The sequence below is a fragment of the Ixodes scapularis genome, unplaced genomic scaffold (assembly GCF_016920785.2).
Source record: "Ixodes scapularis isolate PalLabHiFi unplaced genomic scaffold, ASM1692078v2 PGA_scaffold13__105_contigs__length_92229423, whole genome shotgun sequence".
NCBI classification, from domain to species: Eukaryota; Metazoa; Arthropoda; class Arachnida; order Ixodida; family Ixodidae; genus Ixodes; species Ixodes scapularis.
Window position 1 is genome coordinate 38,677,555 of NW_024609839.1, and position 24,096 is coordinate 38,701,650.

At 41.5% G+C, this 24,096-nt stretch overlaps 1 protein-coding gene across 1 annotated transcript in view; it reads left to right on the forward strand.

The window, feature by feature from the left end:
• The window catches only part of LOC115319408 (neprilysin-2-like), a 191,629-nt gene that overhangs the window by 128,847 nt on the left and 38,686 nt on the right, over nt 1-24,096 (forward strand). Inside the window, exons 16-18 of the mRNA XM_040211985.1 lie at nt 8,244-8,374; nt 18,141-18,206; nt 22,904-23,005. Coding sequence (XP_040067919.1) covers nt 8,244-8,374; nt 18,141-18,206; nt 22,904-23,005 — 299 coding nt within the window. The remainder of the gene's footprint in view (nt 1-8,243; nt 8,375-18,140; nt 18,207-22,903; nt 23,006-24,096) is intronic.

Below are 24,096 nucleotides of genomic sequence, written 5' to 3' on the forward strand. Positions count from 1 at the left end.
TGTTAAATAACATATACAATTATGAAGCAAATTAAAAAGGTCGACCAGCCACCCTCTTTTCGATCGTATCTGAAATCACCCTGTATCTGTTGTGTAATTTATTCTATATAATGCGCAATTTATTATAACGTGCAAAAGATGTGAAAAACTATTACTTGCTATACTCGAATAAAAAAAAAATCTTTTCTCTCAAAGTAAGAAGTCGCAATAACTGCGTCGCACCACGGGGGCACACCGTGCCGAACTTTGCGGAAGGGGCTCGGTAGAGGTGCTGTATCTATTACACCATCAATATAATGCAACATGTTTTTAATCTATAGTAACCCCCAAATAGCGTAGAATGACTGGTAAGAGTTTGAAAAAAAAATCGAGAGCGGGATATTTTTTTAAATCGCCCTTAAATATTTTTATTTCGCTGCTTGTCTCGTGTTTGGTTGCCAAAATCTCCCTAACCCGCGCTTAAATAAATTTGAATTTTAGTGAATTTACTTACATTTATATGTGGTGTATTTACTTAAAATATGACGTCTCTCACGGAATTATTTCCAAAGATACAGACATGCAAAGTTGGAGGAAAAACGGTCAAGGAGCCGAAATTGATGTTTTTTTATTTATTTTTTAAAACATACTAAAGAATAACAATATTTTTTTTGTATTGCTAAGTACATATATATTGTACTAAAACAATATGAAACTCACTTAAGAAGTATAACTTTAGTCATTAATCACCAAAGTTGCCCCTCCGGCTATGCAAGCAAATGCAACTTTCCACCTCTACGTGATGTACGATTTTTTGCGTTTGACATTTTTTTTTTTCTGGGTGAAAATAATTTTTGATTTTGTTTATTTTGGGCATCGGGAAACAACATATAAAATTATGAAGCAAATTAAAAAGGTCGACCAGCCACCCCTGTTCGATCTTATCTGAAATCACCCTTCAATCTTTAAGCTGACCATAAACTTTGGCAGTATACTGCATGCTCGTGCCATGTTCAGCTCGTGGAGACCCCAAGATTTTTCAGACCATTCATCGTCCGAATCGGGCTGCTCATCTTTCTGAAGCCCACTGTGTGTTGTCCGGGATTTATGCTGTTCCCTTGATTTCTTGAAACAAGCTTTTTCAATGTAACCCTTCTTATGGGAGAAGTTGCAGCGGGCATTTCGTGACTGACAAGAGTAGGCCGAGCGCGGCTCTTGACATCGGTAACACGTCTGCTTTTTTTTCTGGTTTTAATTTATTCAGATATTATCATTTTCTACTAGCGTAAACCTCCGATTTGTGTGTTTTCAAACCTTGTTTGCTGATGGGCTCCAATTTCTGTCCTTATGGCCGTGTCGAATGCCTTTTGAAACGGTAAATTGTTCTTCGCAAAGAGGCATTGCTGCAAATGTTCATTAGATATGCCGCAGACGAGACAGTGCATTACCTCAAGGGGCAGCTAGAATGGTTGGGTTGGAGGCTGATGGTCTTGCTGTGTCAGGAGTAGCAGATGCGCCCGTGCCGGCGGCGCCGGTAAAAGCTGTAGCCGAGCCCACACCCGCGGTGGTGGATGTGGTTGGAGTCACCGGTGTCACCAAGGTCCCCGAAATTGCAGTAAGCCCCTAACTTCTTTAAAGCTGCGACGTAGCTGGCAATTGATTTCCCGGGCTGTTGGTCTCTTCGCTGGAACGTTTTTTCTACTGAAGAGCTCTGGCGGCTGAGTGTCATAGTGCTTCTGCAGAAGCATCATCAGCTCGTGGAAGATCACGTTTCGACGGGTCCTTGGTGTGAAAAGTGCTTGTATCACTTCATAAATCTTGGCTCGTCAAAGGGTGAGCAGCAGAGCTTTCTACCCTGAAGGCTCTTAGACTCCGTTGGTCTCACAATAAAAGTTGAGACGTTAGGCAGAGGACCTCCAAGCTGTTTTTTTTTTCGAATTCCTCCAACTCGCCTTGAGTGGCCATGCTACCCAATGAAGTTCTTTTCTGTCGACCGACCTCGTCGCCAAAATATTATATCTTTTGGGCAAGGACTCTAGCTCAAACTGCGCAGCGTCCGGATGTCGTTTTTAATGGCGCCTCGAATCCTCAACCCGTGCACCAGTACCACGCCAGGCCACCTGTCGGTTGGACACCAGCCAATACATAAAAAAACTGCATCAGTATGCCACGACACTTTACTGTTGTCACCCCATATAGCACACGACAAATCAATTTTCTTTTGTCCAAAAAGAAACAAATCAACTGATGGAGTGGTTTGAGCCAAATTTCTTAAAAATTAACAACTCCAAAACGAATGTCGCATGCTTCCATAATCCTTTAAAAGTTATTGTAATTGATGCGCCTCTATTCTTACATTCATCATCATGCACCTCGAGTCGTTGTATACCTGTTTCTTATGTTGGCAGCGCAAAGTACCTAGGTGTTGAATTCGATAAAGACCTGCCATGGAATACACATCAAGGAACTGTATACAACATGCTCAGACATGTACCTAGTTTATTGTATTATATATCTCGTTACACCAAATGTAAAAAAAAACATTGGTTATTAACGCTTTGACTTTTGGCATTCTCTGATATGATATCACTATCTTTGGTAGTTGCTCCGACCTACGGCACACCAAAGTAGACAATGTTTTAAAAGGAACATTTAAAAGTATTGTAAACAGCTCATATGCCGACGCAGAAGAGAAACAAATATCTACATTGAATTTTCCGCTGCGTCAAGCGCTGTTTACAGAAACTGTTGTTTTGAAATACTTCTGGAGTAACAATTTTAAAGTTCATCACATTGCATCTCGGTCACTAAGACATACAGCTCGCTTTGAAGTACCGAGGTGTCAACAAATTTTGGTACAAGACAGATACGAGTTTATGTGCTAAAACCTTAAACATCCCCTACGATATTTGCCTTGACTTTGTTTTGGCAACTCCACCTGCATAGACTTTAACTTCTGTATATTTTAAACCATACCTCGTACTTTTTTATTTATATGTGTCACCACAGGCTTCTTGTTGGTTGCTGAATCTCTGGCCATTTTTAAACATTACTTCATACTTTTTTTTTTTGATGTGCATAAGGAGTTCTTTTCCACTTTTTTATGGTGGCGCTGAATCACATGGAAGTAACTTTTAGGTTGTGAAATCACTACTATGAGATGAAGTAGTTCTGATGCTCCAGTTTTCGCTGGAGGCTGGGTTTCGGCCACAAAATCCATACAAGGTTTGATTGTAGTTAAGTGTCACATACTAAGAGGAATCTTATTAAATTAACTTTTTGTACTAAAGTGTATCTGGAAAAGAAATATGTTAACAATTGTGATTTTCTGTTTGACTTCACGAGCAGGATGCTCATCAAGGTGGTGCTAATCATGCAAGCCCTAAATGGCTTTGTTGAACTTGTGTCTGTACCGGGTTTGATGTGTCCGTGCAATAAACATGTAATATTATTATTTTTGTTATAATTGTAATTATTATTGTTATTATTATTAATTATGTTTCAGTACTAGTTCCATACGACGTAGGAGGCTATGTCTGGAAATGTGAAGAAAAGATGGCTTTCCATGCGACATCATAATGGCAGTTTTGAAACCAAAGGGTGTCTCGCTTAACTTGTTCCAAGAACTTAAAAAAAGCTGGTGCACATTGCGTTTTCGAAATAGCACAGTATTGCTGGCAGTAAAATTGAGAAAGTCAGGAGATTTTTTGGCGATCTGCCAAGCGCAAGACAAAGACGCAGTCACTCTTATGAGTTGATACTAATCTGTAAAATGCATTAAATGTATAGACGGTGAAATAACACACGCTTCAACTGGGAGTGTTTGCATTCTCCAGGTTCAGGACAACCGCTTGAATGAAGAAAAATTACCATATTTGTCGGAATGCATAAAATTCATATTCAATAAAGATAAAAAGGGACACCACCCAAGCATTTTTTTTTTAATTCGCAAGGATTGCAGAGTGTTTTGGTGGGACTACAAGAGTGTTCTGGGAAGTTCATCGAAGTTATGCTTCTACAGCTCATATCAGAGTGTCGAACCGATATTTTTATCGGTTCGGTTCGGGTTCGGGTTCACGGCTTTCGGTTCAGTTCCGGTTCAGTTCCGGGCGCAAAAAATAACGGTTCAAACCGGTTCGAACCGGTTCGAACCGGTTTGAACCGCTAAATTGAGAATATATTTTCCTCGTTCTGTCAATAGGCACTATTTAGGCCGTGAAACTAACTGCTGTAAACGATCTGATTTTTGCGAGGACCTCTTCTTGAGAATTTCGCGAATCGCCTACAATTCGCGAAAAATGGGTCCCGCGAAAAATTTCGGTAAAATGTAAACACATTGAAATTTATATTGAGATTCCACCGCGGTCGAGAAAATTACAACCCACGAATTATTCCAAAACTTCAGCTTTGACCTAAATCGCGAAATATTGAGCCCACGAAAAATAAGTCGTTTACAGTATATAGTTTTCTTCTTTTTTTTTTTATCGTTTGTTCAATCCAGTTTTATTTTCAGGTACAAAAATTATAAAATTCTGTTATTTATTCCTACACAACAAGAAAAGAAAATCTACATTAACATACAAAACGTCGAGTTTATACGACTCAACATCTTTTCGTTTACCAGAGTCACATACATTGTACCTGAATCGAAATGTTTTCGCGAAGTGAAGTAGGTTGCCTAAAATACCCGTGATTGGTACAACTTTGTATCGCAGTATCAGATGTTGAATCGTGGTTTTGCCCTTGAGCTAAGGAATTAATTACAGTGAATAAAATCATGAAATGGGCACCTCGTCGCCATATATACCATAAAATGTGTTTTACGGAATACGTTTCACAATATATATATATATGATGACGAGACGACTGAGCTTAAGGCAATATAATTTTCAAAGTGTCACGAAAGTCACGGGACAAGTCCTTCCAGTCTATATTTTATAGAAACACTAAGCGACAATCGCAATGCTTGTTTTTCTAACTAGCATTGTTTGCTCTCAGCACCATGATGCGGGCGACGAGTCATGCGAAAAGGAGTGGCTGAAATTGTTCACTCTAATCTATGAGCACCTTCGTACTGAGATCGAATCTGACCTAAAACAGTGATTCCGCGCAGGGCAAACGAAGGTTTTATAAATCCTAATATAAATCACTTTTGGGCATCAGCTTACCTCAGCTCGAAACGCCGCGAGATACTACTTCGGAAGGTTAATGTTATCTTAGGTTCTACGTGCACTTGTTTTGGAACCTTACTTCACGACTCTGTTCTTTATCAGTCATGTGCTCCAACATCTCATTAGGCTGCCGTATATCATCGCGAGACTGCTATAAATACTACACAACTTTACACCTTGGACGTCTACTGTTGCGAACGTCGCACTTCACCAGAAAGCTGAAGTATTTAACATGGTTTGCACGTGACGTAATCGCACTAGATACTGGTTGTCATTGCGAGTTGTTCTTGCTGAGAATATCAAATTCGGTGGGGCAAAATGCACGCTGCAAAAGTTTCGCGCTCAGTGCAAGCTGTGTATTTGAGAGGCACACATTTTTCTTGTTGGTGCATCGGCGTTAGGCACGGCGCGAGTAACTCGCACGACGAAAACGTGCTTTCTGGCAAGAGTGTTTTTACTAATAAAAGTTTTACCAACTACCCATCTGTCACTACCGTTTCCAGGCCACGCTTTGTAGTCTGCGCCGAAAATGCGGGGCAGAGGAATCTTTACGACACAGTATGCTTTAAAACTACCCCCCTCCCCACTCCCCTTTTTTTTTTTTAGTTGCTCCTCAAGATACTTTTTGTTCCTCAGGGATTGCCTGCTCCGTATTGAGTGGTGTTCACTCGACAATTATATTTGTGTCACTTGTTAACAGTAATTCTTCCTTGCTTTTACTTTGCACCACACTGTGAAGTTTAAACAAAATACAGGGCGGTCGAAACTTGGAGAACTTGAGAACGACACTCCTGTGAGACTTAGAGCGGCTGCTATCCCCCTGAGGCCACTAGGATCTTTCTTTTCCGGTATCCCTCCCGTACACACTAGTAGTTTCATGTAACGTCGGACTAATACGTCCCATTTAGACCCTTTAACACTTCTATTCTCGGGACAACTTTTTGAGGCAGTTCAGCAATAACGAAAACATGTTTGGGAGCCTCAAGGGTGTGCATACATGTAAAATGGGTCGTGCAGCATTTTTTTTACCTTAAGTTCAATAAATACCGCTAAAATGTAATCCCTGACGTTGATAACTTACAAAAGCATCCATTAGTTTGCCCCTCCGCGAAATGGCAGACAGTCGAAAGAAAGAAATGAAATTGCTTTCCCCTCCTCAACTCGCAATTAGAACTATCAGCCACGTGATCTGATCCTAATATACACACCGTCAGTGTTTATCATAGTCATACGCAGGGTTGGCAAAGCAGAGAGCATGGGCTGATCTTCAGATATAGTTTTAGTTGGGCTACAATGCCCGAGCCCCACTAAAGCGACAAACAGAAACAAACGACAGCGGCTAGCCTTAAACCAGAGTATTTCGCGATTTGACAGGCTTCGTAGAATAAAGAAGGCTATGCTCAAACATGAGTATCATGCACACGATGGTACCATTTGCAGGCTTGTAAACGCTCGTGCTAACTTCTCGAGCACCGAACAACTCAAAGCCGTATAAAGGTACCATCGCGAACATGCTGCATGTGTCTGAGGCTTGTCGCTGTCGTTTGTTTCTGTTTCTAGTTCTAGTGGGACTCGGGCCCATCATAATCTTTGAGTTGAACACGAGCCGTCACTCGAATGTTTGGCGATGCTGGTTGTCATGAACCAGAGCATTCGACTCGGGATCATGACAATCGGGTACATCATTGTGTCACGCGACTCTCAGTGCGAAGTTGTGATGTCATGTGACGTCACGGTATCAACAACGTTAATAGATCTAGCGACGTCCTTAATTTGAATCTACGCGGTGAGTCACGTGACGTCACGTGATGTGACATTACTTGACAGCATGTCTTGACATCATGACGTCACGTGACGATGTGACACATGGCTAATCACAGTGCCAATAAGAAAGCGCCGCAGAAAACCAGGATTTATTATACATTGCAATTCTGTATATGACGATTTGATCAATATAGGAACACAGCTGCCAGTTTTTTTATTCCCAAATAATAAATTTGTAATACTAACAAAAAAAAAATACCGCGAACCGTTTTGAACCGGTTACCGTTATATTTTTTTTCGGTTCAGTTCCGGTTCAGTTCCAAGATGGCGGCGAAGATTTTGGTTCGGTTCAGTTCCGGTTCGGCTAAAAATAACGGTTCTCTTCCGGTTTTCGGTTCGGTTCGGTTCCGGTTCGACACCCTGGCTCATATGACTGTCATCCGTAGCGTAATGGTCGCTGCGCCAAGGGTCTTGAACGAAGTCGCGTCTTCCAGTGGTCTTCATTGGCGGTGGCCGCGCATGGGTCCAGAAGTGAACTATAATTTTGAGGCTCTTCTAGTCTCCGCAGAAAGTCGCCTACGTCGCTTCAAGTACATCCGATCGTGTCTCGCAGTTTATTTTTATAATTATTTATATAGAAGATGCTACGGACCGTTTAAGGTTTCTGTTTAAGGAGTTACGAACATTGCCAAGAACAAAACATTTTAACACAATAAGAAAATACGTGGCTACACTGTTCAAGTTTACCGAAGAAAATCAATAAACAGGCATTTAAACAATGCAATATGCGAGAAACTAATTTAAACCTCAATGATCATAATACTACGTCAACTACATCAAAGTAAAAAAATGAAAATTGAAAACTTGATAAACGGTCTCCACTTTCTAAATTTTAAAATGAGAGATAGTGTCAACACGCAAAATAAATGAACCAAACTACGACGCTCGGCCGCGAGACGTTCGAGACATCGAATATATTTAATGTCAGAAAAATGTTTTAGAGGTTTTCATTACTTGCTCCCTCGCCTTTCTTTCTGAGGTTTTCCGTTCCAGTCTACCTCTCATTCTGCGGGCTCACCATTGGGCTTTTTTTGGCCGGCACCTTATAAGCTGTGGTCTCTCCGCGACATTTTCGGGCCATCTCCAAGTCCGTCCGCATCTTTAGGTCGACGCCGTAATTTTCTTCCTTGTTCACTTCCTTTTCCTTCTTTTCTATCGCGGAATGTGGCAACATTATCTTAGCATTGAGTGCGTACCAGCGTCCATTCACAGAAACAGACGTATCTTCCTAGGGATGCTATGTAATTTATACAATATTCATTTTTACAGGCAGCCAGTTTGACGCTACTGGAAAGCTTCACGACTGGTGGAGCCCCGATGTGCGGAAGAAATTCGAATCTCAGGCCCATTGTTTCGTAAATCAATACACTGCTATTAGAGACATAGAAGCTGACATGCCGGTACGTAGTCTCCATTGATACTAGAAATCGCCTAGACTTCAGTTCAATCTACTGTTAGATAAAAACGCACATCCTGTTTTCTTGAAAAATGTTTTAAAAACCGGCAATATACAATGTTTTGGTTTTTATTCGAAGAGATTCTTTTTTAAGGGGGGTTGCGCGTCAGACGACCCTTGTCTTCACCATATACCTATGAAGCTCGGGGGACATTACATGAGAGGATAATTGCCCTGGCAAGTTGATTATTTAACTAAGATCTCTCAGTAACCTTTTTTTATAATTGGTTTTAGGGGTTATGTCGGACTTGCAGTATTAAAGGCAATTACAATTAGAGGCTACACCAAACTAAAAAAAATTGTGAAGATGTAATGGTTTTTTAGACTTTTGTGAGCTAACTTACGCGCTTTTTTTTTTTTTTACGGACTGCAAAAAAAATTACGCTGAAATAAAAATAGCGCATCAGTCGCCGTCCGTATTGACGCGAAGAGTGACATGGTCCTGTCAATAATATCGTAACTATCTCGGCAGCGTGAGCTTGGAGGGTGCGCCGACAACACAAATGATGACATGACCTAAACGTCACTCTTCCAAGCATATTGTGGGCAGGGCTTGATGCGCTCTTTTTAAGCGCAATTTTTAAATCGGGCAAAATGACGCGAACATTAATCCATTAATATCTCAAAAAACCGTTGCTTCCGTAGATTCCTAAATTGGTCTTACCCTATTAATAATTGCCCTCAATACTGCAATGGCAACATGACCCCGAGACCAATAATTCTATAGCTAACTAACACATTTTTAGTTAATTGTTCAACCTAGCATGACGGTAATTTTTTCATTTCATTTTCACTAAACCTTACAAATGCATGGTAAAGACGGCACTAATATAATTCCCAACACCATGTAAGAAAAAATCTGTTGGATTTAGAAATTCACACCCTCCGTCGTGTAATAAATGTACTTTCTTAAGTGGATTTCAAACTGCATTATTTTTTACGACAATTTGATTCAATTGTGGGATTAATCAAGGTAAAAAAGGTCGCAAACGCGCAATTCATGACACCAAATTACACGTCAAGTCGAAATCGCAATCCCGCCATGACGCCACGGTCTTGATTATTCTTAAGTAAATTTACCATGAGTCCCATTCAGTGTGACGCTAATTGAGTCTTGCCTCTATTGGTAGTGCGCTTTTACACGACGGTTTTCTAAACACACTTGCAGTGTTTATATACAGAGTGTATGTATTCTAGCTGACCCAAAATATTAAATTAAGGGTTAAAAAGTTATATAAATCTGGTTTTCACTCTGTTTATATGGCTTGGCGGATATTAGTTGGCAACATAACCATCACTATTATCAAGCTAATTAACTAAAATTTGTGAATGAGCTTCTTAAAGGGATACTTCAACAATATTTGAAATATTCCCGTCGTGTCCAAAAATAGGTTGAATATGATCCACAATATCCGTAAATGACAATCGCACGTTTGTGTTTTGAGCCTGGTGGCTATATTTTTCGTTATAAACGGCCCACTCTGGCAAGTGCTCGGAGAAGGCCCAGCGGAGACCACGTGACATCCAACGCAATCGTGACGTAAGTCGTCTCAAGACGAGCCAAGCTACGGCGAGGCTGACGTCGAGAGGATGGCCTAGTCGTTCCAGCCACCGAAGCGGCTGCTTTTGTACGAATTTTGAGTGACGGGTTAATCTTCTGTAATCCTGCAGGGGGACAATAGCGACTCCTGCGACACACAAAAGGCATTCTCGGGAAGAGGGGAGTTCCTCCTTCCCCTCTTCTCTCGTCGTGGCCGGAGGTGAGACAACCTCCGTCACTAGCTGTCAAGGTTTCTAGACGGGCATTACGAGCGAGGCGTTAGCGACATCCACCAGCTGCTCTTTGCTAAGCGTTTAATTCGTTTTAAAATTCCTTTTCGTGACTTTTTTAACAAGATATTCATATGCTCGATGTGATGCTGCTCCTTTGAACACATATAGAACAAAAAAATTGAGCGGCGAAATTTCGTTGTAGTATCCCTTTAATTACTGTAATAAGGATATATGTTTATATTACAAACTTCGAAGCGCTCGTGTGCCAAGATTTTTGTGTTGTAGGATTCGCGTAATCAGCTCGTGTTCTGCGATTATTCGTCCCCAAATTCAGCACTTTTATCAGGCCAATGTAGCGAAGTTTGTCTATAGCACTCACTTTCGTGGGCTTGTCGGATTGAATGAAAATTATGTTTGGTTAAGTATTCAATTCGAGAACAGATATCGGAGCACGGGTTGGTTAAGCGAATTCTAGAAAATGAAACCGTCTAGGCATACATCCACCTGGAAGTTTGTGACATATACACATATTCTAAATAAATCATCATCGACTAGGCGCACAAGGCATGACCATCCGCATAGAATAACTCCAGTATTCGCTCGAACAAATGCATTTAAATACTCCTTCTTTCCCAGAACCATAACAGAATGGAACAACCTACCTCATCACATATTTATATCTGACAATGTTTTGGAGTCGATTGAGCGATTGTTTGATGTGTAACTCTTTGCACTGTGTTTTATTTTCCTTTTCCCACTACCGTCACCCCTCCCAACTTTGTTGTGAGCTATTACCCAGGCAGCACACCAATGTTGGACCTACATTGGGCCAACAATGGCAAACGCTGGCTCCGGAGGTTGGTCCAACATTGGTACTCTGGCCGAGCGCAACTTCTTCCAATGTTGGCCCAGCCATTGCCACCAACGTTGGGCCATCGCTCAACCAATGTTCCAGCCATCATTGGCACCAACGTTGGGCCATCGTTCAACCAACCTTCCAGCCGTCATTGGCGCCAACGTTGGGCCATCGTTCAACCAATTATCCAGCCATGATTGGCACCTTTTTTAGGCCATCGTTAAACCAATATTTCAGCCATCGTTGGCATCCACACTATGTCATTGGCTATGCCAATTTTGGCTTTCACACTAATTCAATGGCTATGCCATCATTGGTATACAAGTTCAATCATTGAATAGGCCGTTATCGGCAGTCAAGCTGATTCATTGGCATGTCCCAGTGTTAATGCCGTGTCTTTAATGCTGGCCATGCAATGATGGCAATGTGTTTAAATCCTGGTTATTCCAACATTGGGTTTTGAGAACCCCTGGCCTGTTTCTTATTAGCAGCCCACTGCAAGAAAAACATTCTGGGCACAAATGGCAAGGTCCTCCTATGCTTTGTCTGTGCACTATTTTATCTGGCGAGCAAATGACTATTTCAAGATCAATTAATACTTTTTTCGGAACTTTTATTGAAAGGGGCTAGGGAGGAAGCTCAGCGGGGAGCCTATGCCTGGTCCGGGGGAGGTCCTGGGGCGAGTCCTGGGGCTGGGGAGCCATTACGGCTTCCGAACGCCTCTTCCTGCAGCCTCCCCTGTCGCGAGACCCTGGCAGCCACTTCAGCACCATTCTTAAGCTGCCGATTCTTCAATTGTTAGCTTCGCACTGATGGCATCTACGAAAAGATCCAAAGGTCAAAGATCAACGCTTTCAAACCCACATTGGTCTTAGTAAAGCACACTCCCAAGCAGCACTTCAACAAATGTTAAGGTTTGAGTGTCCCCTAAAAAGTCCCTCGCTCACGACTTTTCAGTCCTTGCGGCGTAGCACCCGTGGCAGCCGATGATCAGGGGTCTACGACGTCAGGGCCGAGGTCCGGACGTAGTGACGAGGCAGTTGACCGATGGCCGAAGGCTTGAATCAGGCCCCGTACGCCGGTGGCAGCCTATGACCAGGTGTCCGCCAAGGTCTGGGCCGAAGGACGTAGCGACGAGGCAGTTGGGCGTTGGCCGAAGGCTTGAGGCAGGCTCAGAACGTCTGTGGCACGGAGTGGCAGCGGGTGTTCAACTGCGCCACGCATGCAGTCTTGTCTACCTCCGGAAGGTTGGCGCCCGGACAGCGTGAGAAGTGGGTTGTGGGTCGGGCCTCTTGACGTCTGGTCACGCCGACGGAGGTCCGGCCTGGTCGCGTCTGCACCGTCCTTTGTCAACCGCCCGAATCCCCTCTCGCGCTCCTCGCATGCCCCCACCTCGTCTTCTTCTTTCTCGTCCTCTTCGGCTGGTCGCGGGATCGCTCATCACACCAGACTAAGCCAATCAATTGGCGACGTGCGCGACCGAAAGCGTCGCTGTGGTCGACCTTTCAAGATTGGCCCAAAAGCTGACTATGACGTCGGAAAGGGTATACCATCGACGGAAATAAGAAGAATGAAGGAACTTTAATTTCGACGGTGTTGGCAGTGTTCCTTTGTGAGCGCAATGATTTCAGGCTTCCACCATGCTATTTACAAATACCATCGAACTTGTTGTTCGCAAGGTAACGACGTCACAAGGGGAAACCATAGGAGGGCGCCACCAAAACATCTCGCCGCTAATTACCAACGTTGGTAGGCCACTGGCTAAGACAGGCAATTGGTGGCCAGCTTAAACCAATTGATTGCCAACTTTGGTAACCCGTTGGCTCTATTACAGCTTATATTTCTGAGGGCGTTGTCACTACCATAGTCAGTACTGCAGTTGCCGTATTTTGTACGCACTTTGAAGTCATTTTTGGGCAAGCAGGCATAATGCTCAGCTTCTTCTGTTATAGACCTTTCCAATGTTTACAAATCCACAGCTCAGCGTGCGATCTCCACAGCTCAGCGCGCGCGTGTGCGTCGCTTCGGAAAGCGAGCAAATCACGCGCGATACGCACGAACATTGAAAATGAAACCGGCCAGCAGCCCTTTTCTGGAAAGGTCTTTATGTTGCGTGATAACCTTTCTTTGCAGATTGAAATGCGCATCAGCTTTATGTCACCTCCTACCTCAAACATAGGGTGTTCGAGATGTTAATTCAACGCAATTTTTTATTCGTGAAGACATGTAATTGCTTAATCAGTCACTGGATATTTGTTTAAGGTTTTATTTTTTTGCTAAAATTATTAGTGCTTTTTATTTATTTTTTAATTTTGTCCGGTTCAGTCTGAATTTTAGGCCGCGTTTTGCGGCTCAGCAAAGCGGGTTGCCTTGAGATTTTCAAGACCACATACAGCTGACAATACACCCGTGTCCTAGGTTGGGGAGGCGGGTGGAAATTTTGGGGTTGAACCCTGCCTCCCCCCCCCCCCCCCCCCCTCTTTGGAAAGGTTTCCCGGCTGCGTCGCTAAATGGGCATAAGAGAACTTACTAAGGGTAAAAGCTGAGCTAGTTGGTTCTGAGACATCTTGGGTAAAACCAGCTGAACAAAGGAAGGAAAGTGACAAGGAGAAAAGATTGGCGAACCGACCGCTGGACTACCAACTGTTTTTTATTAAAACTTTCTCTTCTTCTATTAATTCATCTCCGATCATCCTTTTTCTTTTTCTTTCTCATTGCTCTTATTTTTGCTCTTATTTTGCTTATTTTTTTTTCTCTCGATTTTTATCAATTACCCACGAAGGGTGCCGTGTAGAAAGAGTTTTTCTTTGGCTTGTAAGGTAAGTGAAGGGATGCTCACGCACTTGTCATCTCCTTCGTCGATAGCAAGGGCCTCTAAAACCTCCCTTGCAACCCGGTTTCTATGGTGTCCCATTATGTGAAGATTGTCGAGCTCTGCTGTACACAGGCATGTCCGACAATGGGCAGCTAAATGTCCTGGTCCCGCAAGGTTCCTGAGGTTCGCTGCATGTTCACGTGCTCGGTCGTTAATACATCGACCGGTCTGTCCGATGTAGAAGCGGCCACATGTTAGCGGTATGTGATATATAACTTCCTTTTCACAGGGAGCGTATTGTGTTCGGTGCCTGGTGTTACACTTTTCCTTTGTGTTGATTGGTACCTGATTAATTTTGCGGCACATTGAATAGGCCTTGTTAGGTGCCGAGCAGATGACTTGCACGTTTTGCCGGTTCGCTATCTTTTTTAACTTATGGGTAACCCCGTGAATATATGGTATCACTACAAAGGGTGGTCTGCGTTTTTTTGTTTGTTGACTCGTAGCTTTGTTCGTCTTGATGGTGCGGCATATTTTTTCACAGATGCAGGCAATCATGGGTTTCGGGTATCCCGCGTTATGAAGCCGAGACATTTGGGTGTCAAAACTTTGTTGTACTTGATGTGGACATGATTTCTTTAGACTAGCCGTAAGGGCTGAGATGGCCACAGCTTGTTTTACGTTCTTAGAATGTTCCGATTCAAAAGGAAGAAATGCCTTCCCTGATCGTGCTTGATATTTCCAACAAACATGTCCTGTTTTGAATGTCAAAGCTAAATCCAGAAACCGAATGGAATCGTCCACAGGAGTCTCATAGGTGAAGTTTAGACCCAAACAGCTTTGTTGGAATAGTGTCATGGTGGTGTTGGGGCATCCGTCTTCTTTTTCGTTAATTTTTGTGGTGGATAGAATAAGAAAATCGTCCACATATCTAAAGATACCCGCTATGCGTGTATCTTTTAGTACCTTCTGGATGGCTCGCCCACACACGGCAAGAAAAATATCACATAGAAGAGAAGAGGTGCATCGGCTCACAAGTGGCTCCTCTTCTATGTGATATTTTTCTTGCCGTGTGTGGACGAGCCATCCAGAAGGTACTAAAAGATACACGCATAGCGGGTATCTTTAGATATGTGGACGATTTTCTTATTCTATCCACCACAAAAATTAACGAAAAAGAAGACGGATGCCTCAACACCACCATGACACTATTCCAACAAAGCTGTTTGGGTCTAAACTTCACCTATGAGACTCCTGTGGACGATTCCATTCGGTTTCTGGATTTAGCTTTGACATTCAAAACAGGACATGTTTGTTGGAAATATCAAGCACGATCAGGGAAGGCATTTCTTCCTTTTGAATCGGAACATTCTAAGAACGTAAAACAAGCTGTGGCCATCTCAGCCCTTACGGCTAGTCTAAAGAAATCATGTCCACATCAAGTACAACAAAGTTTTGACACCCAAATGTCTCGGCTTCATAACGCGGGATACCCGAAACCCATGATGGCCTCCATCTGTGAAAAAATATGCCGCACCATCAAGACGAACAAAGCTACGAGTCAACAAACAAAAAAACGCAGACCACCCTTTGTAGTGATACCATATATTCACGGGGTTACGCATAAGTTAAAAAAGATAGCGAACCGGCAAAACGTGCAAGTCATCTGCTCGGCACCTAACAAGGCCTATTCAATGTGCCGCAAAATTAATCAGGTACCAATCAACACCAAGGAAAAGTGTAACACCAGGCACCGAACACAATACGCTCCCTGTGAAAAGGAAGTTATATATCACATACCGCTAACATGTGGCCGCTTCTACATCGGACAGACCGGTCGATGTATTAACGACCGAGCACGTGAACATGCAGCGAACCTCAGGAACCTTGCGGGACCAGGACATTTAGCTGCCCATTGTCGGACATGCCTGTGTACAGCAGAGCTCGACAATCTTCACATAATGGGACACCATAGAAACCGGGTTGCAAGGGAGGTTTTAGAGGCCCTTGCTATCGACGAAGGAGATGACAAGTGCGTGAGCATCCCTTCACTTACCTTACAAGCCAAAGAAAAACTCTTTCTACACGGCACCCTTCGTGGGTAATTGATAAAAATCGAGAGAAAAAAAAATAAGCAAAATAAGAGCAAAAATAAGAGCAATGAGAAAGAAAAAGAAAAAGGATGATCGGAGATGAATTAATAGAAGAAGAGAAAGTTTTAATAAAAAACAGTTGGTAGTCCAGCGGTCGGTTCGCCAATCTTTTCTCCTTGTCACTTTCCTTCCTTTGTTCAGCTGGTTTTACCCAAGAGGGCATAAGAGAAGAGGCACTATGCTTTTTGCCGTATAAACATATACACAAATCGAAGGAAGCGTGCATTCTGTATTTCGTGGGGAATTTACTAAGCACAACTATCAGTTTTGGGAAGACGCGTGTTAGTTATAGTCGGTGACAGGTGGTAGAAGCTCCTCCCATCTCTTTCCATATTTGTAGATCGAAAGATCAGGAGGAGGCGACCTCCTCCCCAGCGTTTATTTTTAACCTGTCACCGAACACGGTTTTTTTTTCTGCGTGGACGTTCAAACTTGCTACAGCTCGCAATGCATACCGCGTTCTAATTCAGTTGCTAACTTGTTCTACTTGTGAAAACAGGAGAATCGTTCCCCCCCGGAGGCATAGCTAGAGATTGCTCTCAGCGTGCGCGATCAGCACATTAAAGGAACTAAGCCAATTATATATAACATTGGTAAGCCACTGGCTAAGACAGGCCAATGTTTCCCAGCCTAACTCGATCGATTACCAATGTCGGTAATTGATTGGCTTAAGCTGGCCAACACTGGCCTGTCTTAGCCAATCGATTACCAATGATGGCAACTCATTGGCTAACATAGACCAATGTTGGCCAGCCTAAGCCAATTGATTACCAATGTTCGTAACCAATTGGCTAAGACAGGCCAATGTTGGCCAACCTAAGCCAATCAATTACCAACGTTGTTAAGCCGTTGGCTGAGGTTGGCCAATGTTGGCCAGTCTAAACCAATCGATTGCCAACGTTGGTAAGCCATTGGCTGAGGTAGGCCAATGTTGGCCAGCCTAAGCCAATTGATTACCAATGTTCGTAACCAATTGGCTAAGACAGGCCAATGTTGGCCAACCTAAGCCAACCAATTACCAACGTTGTTAAGCCGTTGTCTGAGGTTGGCGAATGTTGGCCAGTCTAAACCAATCGATTGCCAACGTTGGTAAGCCATTGGCTGAGGTAGGCCAATGTTGGCCAGTATATTCCAGTGCACCGCCAATATTGGTTATACGATTGCCACACCGGCCCAATATTGGACCATTGTTTGCCAATTCATTACCAATGTCGGCCCGACGTCATGTGTTGTCTGGGTACATGTGCTTTATTACAATTTTTGCATAATTTTCCCCTGTTCCCCTCTCCCATTTTACGGATTACCTGGTGTTGCGTTTTTTTTTTTACTCCACTTTTGTAACCCCCAATCCTGCTTGGGCCGCAATTGGCCTGCAGTATTCCTAAATAAATAAAATAAATAAAAGTAATGAAAAAGTTAAAAAGACAACTTTTTTTAGTTAATTCGTTTGATGATAGTGATGGTTATATTTCTATCTGATGTTGGCCGAGCAATATGAACACGCCGTGAAAACCGCATTCATATTACTCTTATTACTTTATTTTAAAAGAAATGTGGTGCGGCTAAATATAAACACACTATATGTTATTAACAAGGAATATGCTCTCCCGCACCAATTACGGGAGATTTAAGTCTCTCTGGAGCGACTGTAATGCCACAGGAAACCAATGATGAGATCTAGATTATAACTTAGAAGAAAGCCAGCGAAAGCCGCTGAGACTTTAGTACCAGGTGGGCGACGAAAGGTAGCCTTCAGTTTCTGATTATAATTGTGGTATTGCTGGAGGGAAGTTATTTCAATCAAAAACCCCCTTTCAAAATTTTTCGTTGAAATAATGTTCGTATTTACTTGGCGTCCAAGCGTCATGCTCTGTCGGGCTGTGTAAGAGAGACTGACTTAAGACAAAGATTGATGACGTGCCTGCTTTTTATTGATTTGTGATTCAAATATATTAGTTTATTCTTCATCGCTTGTCTATAGTGGATGTTTTCCCCCTGAACGTATTCTGTGTACAATATCAATTTCGCGAATTTCGGAGATAAATAGCAAATAGTACACCAATAATGTGAATTAGAAGAAGGCAATATAATTTCTTTGCATTCATAATTACAGCTGTACGGGTTGCGGAATTTGCGAGAAAATATTGCGGACAACGGTGGCATCAGGATCGCATACAAGGTCGTTTTTTTTTTTTTTTCTTTCTTCGTGCACTTAACGCCCACAAAATTGTAGGCAAGCGTCAATTTTTGAAACTTTTCTTTCTCATGCCTTGTAGAAGTACGGAACAAAGAGACAATATTATCGGGCAATTAAATGAAGAAAGTGGGATTTTTTTACTAGCTTAAATAAATAAATGAACAAAAGAATGAACGACACGAGTTGCTCTTTTATGAAAAGTTGTTTAAAAAAAAAGAGGAAAGACTTTGTTGTGACTGACTGAGTGATTGATTGAACTATGTCATTGTTTGAAGAATGAAGGCATGCCGCATTTGCGTTTTTATTATATTCGCTTTCGAGGCCCCCCACTCTAAGGAGAAGGAAGCTCGCGCTTCATCCCTGGGTATGCTTGGGTGTGCTTTCTTCGTACCCTGACCGCCAGCAAACACACTTTTTCTCTAAACCTTCGACTGGCTAGATAAGAACAACGCGTCAAGAATTTGTGTAATTGGTTTATTTTTGTTCTATAACACAAAGATGCATACACTAAAAGTTACCCCAAAATTTCTTCTTTTTTTTAAATTTGAACTATATACAAATGGTTAACATTTATTTTTCATCTGCCAGTTAACGATACATACACATGCCTATGTCAGAGGTACTGAACAATTGGAAACATCAAATTTTTGATCTAATGTGCATGTTCTACATAGTTACAAAATGTTAATTTTCTAAACAAAATTCTTTTTTTTTTTGCTACTGCAACCAGAACGCGGTCAACACGAAGGACTCCAAAGAATGACAAAGCAAGCGCTTTTCGCTATTCTAGCATCGGCTTGCAACATTTTTAAATATATTTATCACATTTAATAAAGAACTTGTGTCTCAAGATTACTACATTTAGAGTTGCAGACTTGCATTTTGAAGTGTTCTTGTTTTGTAAATTATTTTAGGTCTACAATGCTGTTGATCTGCCAGTAAAGGGTTAACATTGCCAATTCTGCTTGTGGAATATAGGCGTGGTTCGAGAGTCAGCCCGGTATTTTGAACAAGACTAATGTTGCAGATTAAGTGCTACTCTGCGTCAATAGTGTTTACCCCTAGCATTTTATTATCCTCTAAGAATACATGACCACGGAAACTAGGTTAATTATGTTAATTTCACTCTAAACCTCCTGTGTATGATCGCACTCGTTTTCAGAAGGTGGTCTTTCGCGTTCCTCGATTTGATCAAATTTTAATATGTCTACAGCTCTAGTCTACAAATAATTAAAATAAAGGTGTACAAAACGACTTGCCTTGATTATTATTGTAGTGCATAGACTGCACGGCCCGCTAGGAGATGGCACCACCGCCACCGTCCCATCGCGTATGGCGTCACCACCGCGCCCAAGCCGTGCGCGGCACGACAAACGGACGGTGGACGAAAGGCAGCCATGAAAGCCGACGCCTCGCCGGCCGCTTATCTTGTTATTCAATAAAGTTATGTTCGAATACAAAACATAACCATTATAAATGGTTGATTTAATTACAAGTAAACGAGAAAAGGTGATTAAAAAAAACGTTTAATAATATCTGTTCCGGTCGAGCTCGTGACTAGAACGATAGTGAAATCACTTTTGAGACATATTTTAGTTCTGAAATTTTTGACAGACAAAATATAAATTTTGAGATTTGGGCATTGCCACAAGTCGACTATTTTTGTGTTACAACAAACTTATTTACATTCCGCACAAGAGCAAAACTTGCTACGTATTTTTTTAACTACAATAAGTTAGGAAAATAAACATAAAAACTTTATATTAACGCGATAGAATTAAGGAGCTCGTGTCGTGCTGGCCTCGGCGGCGTGACGCCAAAATCCCTATTGGTCGATAGGGTCATGACGTCACAGCCACATGACCTGGTGTGGGAATTTCAAACAGCCCACAACGCTCACATGACGTCACGCGTGGAATGGAAGTGATTAAAATATGACATGTGATGGTAATTAAAGATCGCCGCATGTCTCAAATTATTTCACTTTATAAAGTAAATAATTTATCTTAAAAACATAATTTGAAAACATTTAGCCGGGATTCAAACCCACGATCCCTTGGCTGCGGGCCAGACACGCCGTGCAAGGCACGCTTGCACAGCAAATGAGAAGGTGATGCAAACGGGGTCCGATAACGCCCATCGCGTTCCACTCTTTAAAAGCGAAGCTTAAGCGTTGTCGAAGTTTTCTTTTTAAATTATTTTGTTTAAAATATGGTACCTACCTGACAATAATTTGCCTAGTTTAAATGATAATGCCATTTGTAACGTTCAAAGTTATGGCATAAATTATATAGCAAATGAAATCTTAAATATGTTCAATTCAACAAGCGCACAGGATTTGTAGTTTGAGTGGAAATGATTTTATCAGGAAAAAAACTTTGTATACAGAACTAAACTCTAACTGTACGACTTTTAAGGGTTTTTTAATAGTTTATTTTTATTTATTTTGTTTTGTTCAATATAAAGATACCTTAGCTAGCATCATCTAAAATAACAGCAATAATCAGATGCCATATATGGGCTTGAGATATATAGGCTTTTGTTTGAATATATATTTTTGAAGTTTTGACGGAGATGCAAATCTATGGGTCGTCGCCATTTGTTTTGGCTTAATATTATTCTGCGACATTTTCTCACAGTATTTGTTGGCAAAGACTTACTAAACACTTACATTATGTAGAAGTGATAAGAACACGATATGTTTTTTAATATGTCGATTTCCTTACACAGTTTTTTTTTTTTTTTTGTCTAAGCTTTTAGGTCAGAGATTAATGGATATCACATTACATAGAACAACCTCCTGGACAACCATTTTAATCGTCTTATAAACTTCGAGATATGCATGAAATTTGAGATTAGCCTATGAAATATCTATGGTGCATGCACAGTGAAAAGAGTAAATAATTATACAGTCAAGAATTATTTTGAGCATAGCAAAACCAAACAGTTACGTTGGTGTACCATCGACAGCAAAGGGAGCGAGACAATGCTCAATTAAATTAGTTTTCCGCTTGACCCAATATATTTTTCTAAATTGTTCCATTCTGGGACGGAACTCCCGCTTCAGTCTAAATGAACGCGTGATTATCAATGAACAAAGCTCACGATCTATCATGCCTCGACTGTAGCACGTTGTACGGCGAACGTTTGATCGATATTGGCATGGTAAATATTCAAAAGCAACAATGAACTTCAGCGAGCCGTCGTCCTGCTGCAACAAGAAAACTCTAAATGAAAAAAAAATAGTTCAAGATTATTGTGTGAAGCATAATTGTATCTCTGGCGATCCATATGAAGGTAAACTTGTGATCTTCGGCAGATCTAATGGGAGCTTATCAAGTGGCGCCAGTAAAGGCGTTCGCACTTTCCGAATCAAGAGTAGAGAAGTACGAGATGATGCACACGGGCCACTAGGGCTGCCGCTTTAGGACGCTGACACTACTGAGAGGTCAACAACACGGCGCGACACTATGGGCCCTAACACGACTTCGGAGTTTCGGCGGACACCAAATTTACCGCTTAGTTTGTTGCGGCAAAGGAGTTCTTTTTACTACGTCAGTAGTTTAGATAACATCACGTTTTTTTTTTGTTTTTTTTTAAGCATATCATTTTTTTTTTGTATTTATCTTCGCGCAAAGCACGGGTTGAAACAACTGAACCCGCATTTCTGTGTACGTCTGCGGTCCTCAAAATTAAATCTTATATCTCCATTTATTAAATAGTCACAGGTAAAGTACCTCGACATCACATTCTATTCCTAGTTACCACCACAGCTCTGTAAAACAAAAGCAGCTTGCAGGTAAGCCAGATGAGTATGAAAGACTGTTTGAGCTCATTTTGTTCGCGATAGTACAGTGCTTATCAAAGGTACATCCACCACTAAACTACAAAAATTACTACTTTATTGCCCGCCATTCAAAAGCTAAATTGGTCACTGCAACAACTGGAATGTCTTCCCCGGGCTGGGTTGTGAATGGAGAGCGAAACCTTCACCGCGTTGTTACGTAGTTTGGCTGTTAGACGCAGAAATGGAACAATGTTCCGAAACCGGATAATCTTGTGGCGGCATTGAGTTTGGGGATGTCTGTACTAATATAATTTTTCATACACACATCTTGCAAATCGCTTAAATTTAAAACGAAATAGCACACCTTTTACTTCAAATAGACTTCTTATTCTCGGACTGATTAGAGCTGAAAAGTTGTAAGGCACTAAGTTTCGTTCCACATAATTGTGTTCACATTTCATTTTTATTACAATTGCATAAAGGACAAGTGTAATTTTTGTGATATTTTGTTACTGACACTGCAAAAAATATTATAAGATAAATTTGAATCATGTGCTTCGAATGCTTTGTATATGCTACCTCAATTACCTATTTGTAGAATCTTTTTTTTTTCATATATAGTTATCTTTATGCGCAAGTGCTAGTAACGTAGGCATTTTAAGCATGTTTCAGTTGGGATTACAAGCAACAATTGATTTATTTGATTGAAGTAATACGCTAGCACCTGTTTATATGGCTGTTCAACCGTTAGCACCTCTTTACATCGTTCCTGCGACTAATTAACATATTTATTCACATATGTGAGAGAGCATGATATGCAAACGCGTTACACAATGCTTCAGAAAACAGCTATAACTGCTCACTTTAATGAATATTATGGATGACGTTACAGGCTCTGCAAAATGCCCTGATGCGGAATCCTACAAGCCGAGTGAAGCTACCTGGATTTGAGAGTACCAGTGCAGAGCAGCTGTTTTTTATTTCATTTGGAAGTGTAAGCCGAAATATTTAACTTTGACCACACAACTACAGGGTGTTTCAGCTATTTTGCGAAGGCTTTAAAAATATGATGCACTTTGACGTGTCGAACCAACGCAGTATTGTTCATAGTTATATACATCAAGTCAATATATCGTTTCCATTATGCTTCAAAATGGCTAATTAACACAAATTATTTAGCTCAATGTATAAATTATAATATGTGCGAAACCTTTTTGAGGAAAGAGTTCCCTGGGCGCCATGAAAAACATCCCATCATATAAGAAGAACGATAATAATCTCTGGAGAAGGGGAACAAGCGGGACAAAGGACAAACACAAACCTGCAAACACAGCTATATGTGATTAGTGTGCGACTGAAAAAATCCGCCTGGTCCTGGTATCGAACAAGGAACCTTTCCATTTCCAGTGGAGCGCTCTACTGACTGATCTAACCAGGAGTTAGACATGTGCAGAACAAACGGGTTTTATCAGCTGCCACCAGTCTAACACAAACATGGGTGAACGGTCTGGCCTGCCTTTCAAGGTTATGATGTTAATGCAATTAATGCAAAGGTGCAAGCGAGATGGTCAAGAATAAATATAATACTTCTCGGAGAAGGGGAACATGGAAGATGAAGGAGAAACACAAATTTCCAAACACAGCTAGGTGACTTGTGTGCGACAGAGTCGTTTTCATCAAGGGACTTGTGTTTGATGCTATCGAACTTTAAAAAAATCGGAAGAGATTTAAAGAAAAAAAACGTTATATTTTACCATAGTAACGCGGAGAGTTGAGCTAGTTGGAAGCTAGACCACATATTAAAACAGCACACAAGCAGAGAAGAGAAGAAGGGAACACGAAGGACAGAACGCTTACTCCCAACTGATGTATTGCTAACGAAAGATGAAGATGAGGCCTTAGAAATGAAACACAAATACATGATAAAAAGAGAAAAATTCTGAGACAAGATTGAGTTGTGCTAAAAAAAAAAAAAAGAGAAAGGAAAACAACAAAGTGTGAAAATAAAAACAAATTCCCAGGCCGGCCAAAATCACTCATTTTATGTGTTGGCTAGGAATGCTACTTGTCTCTTATTCAATGATA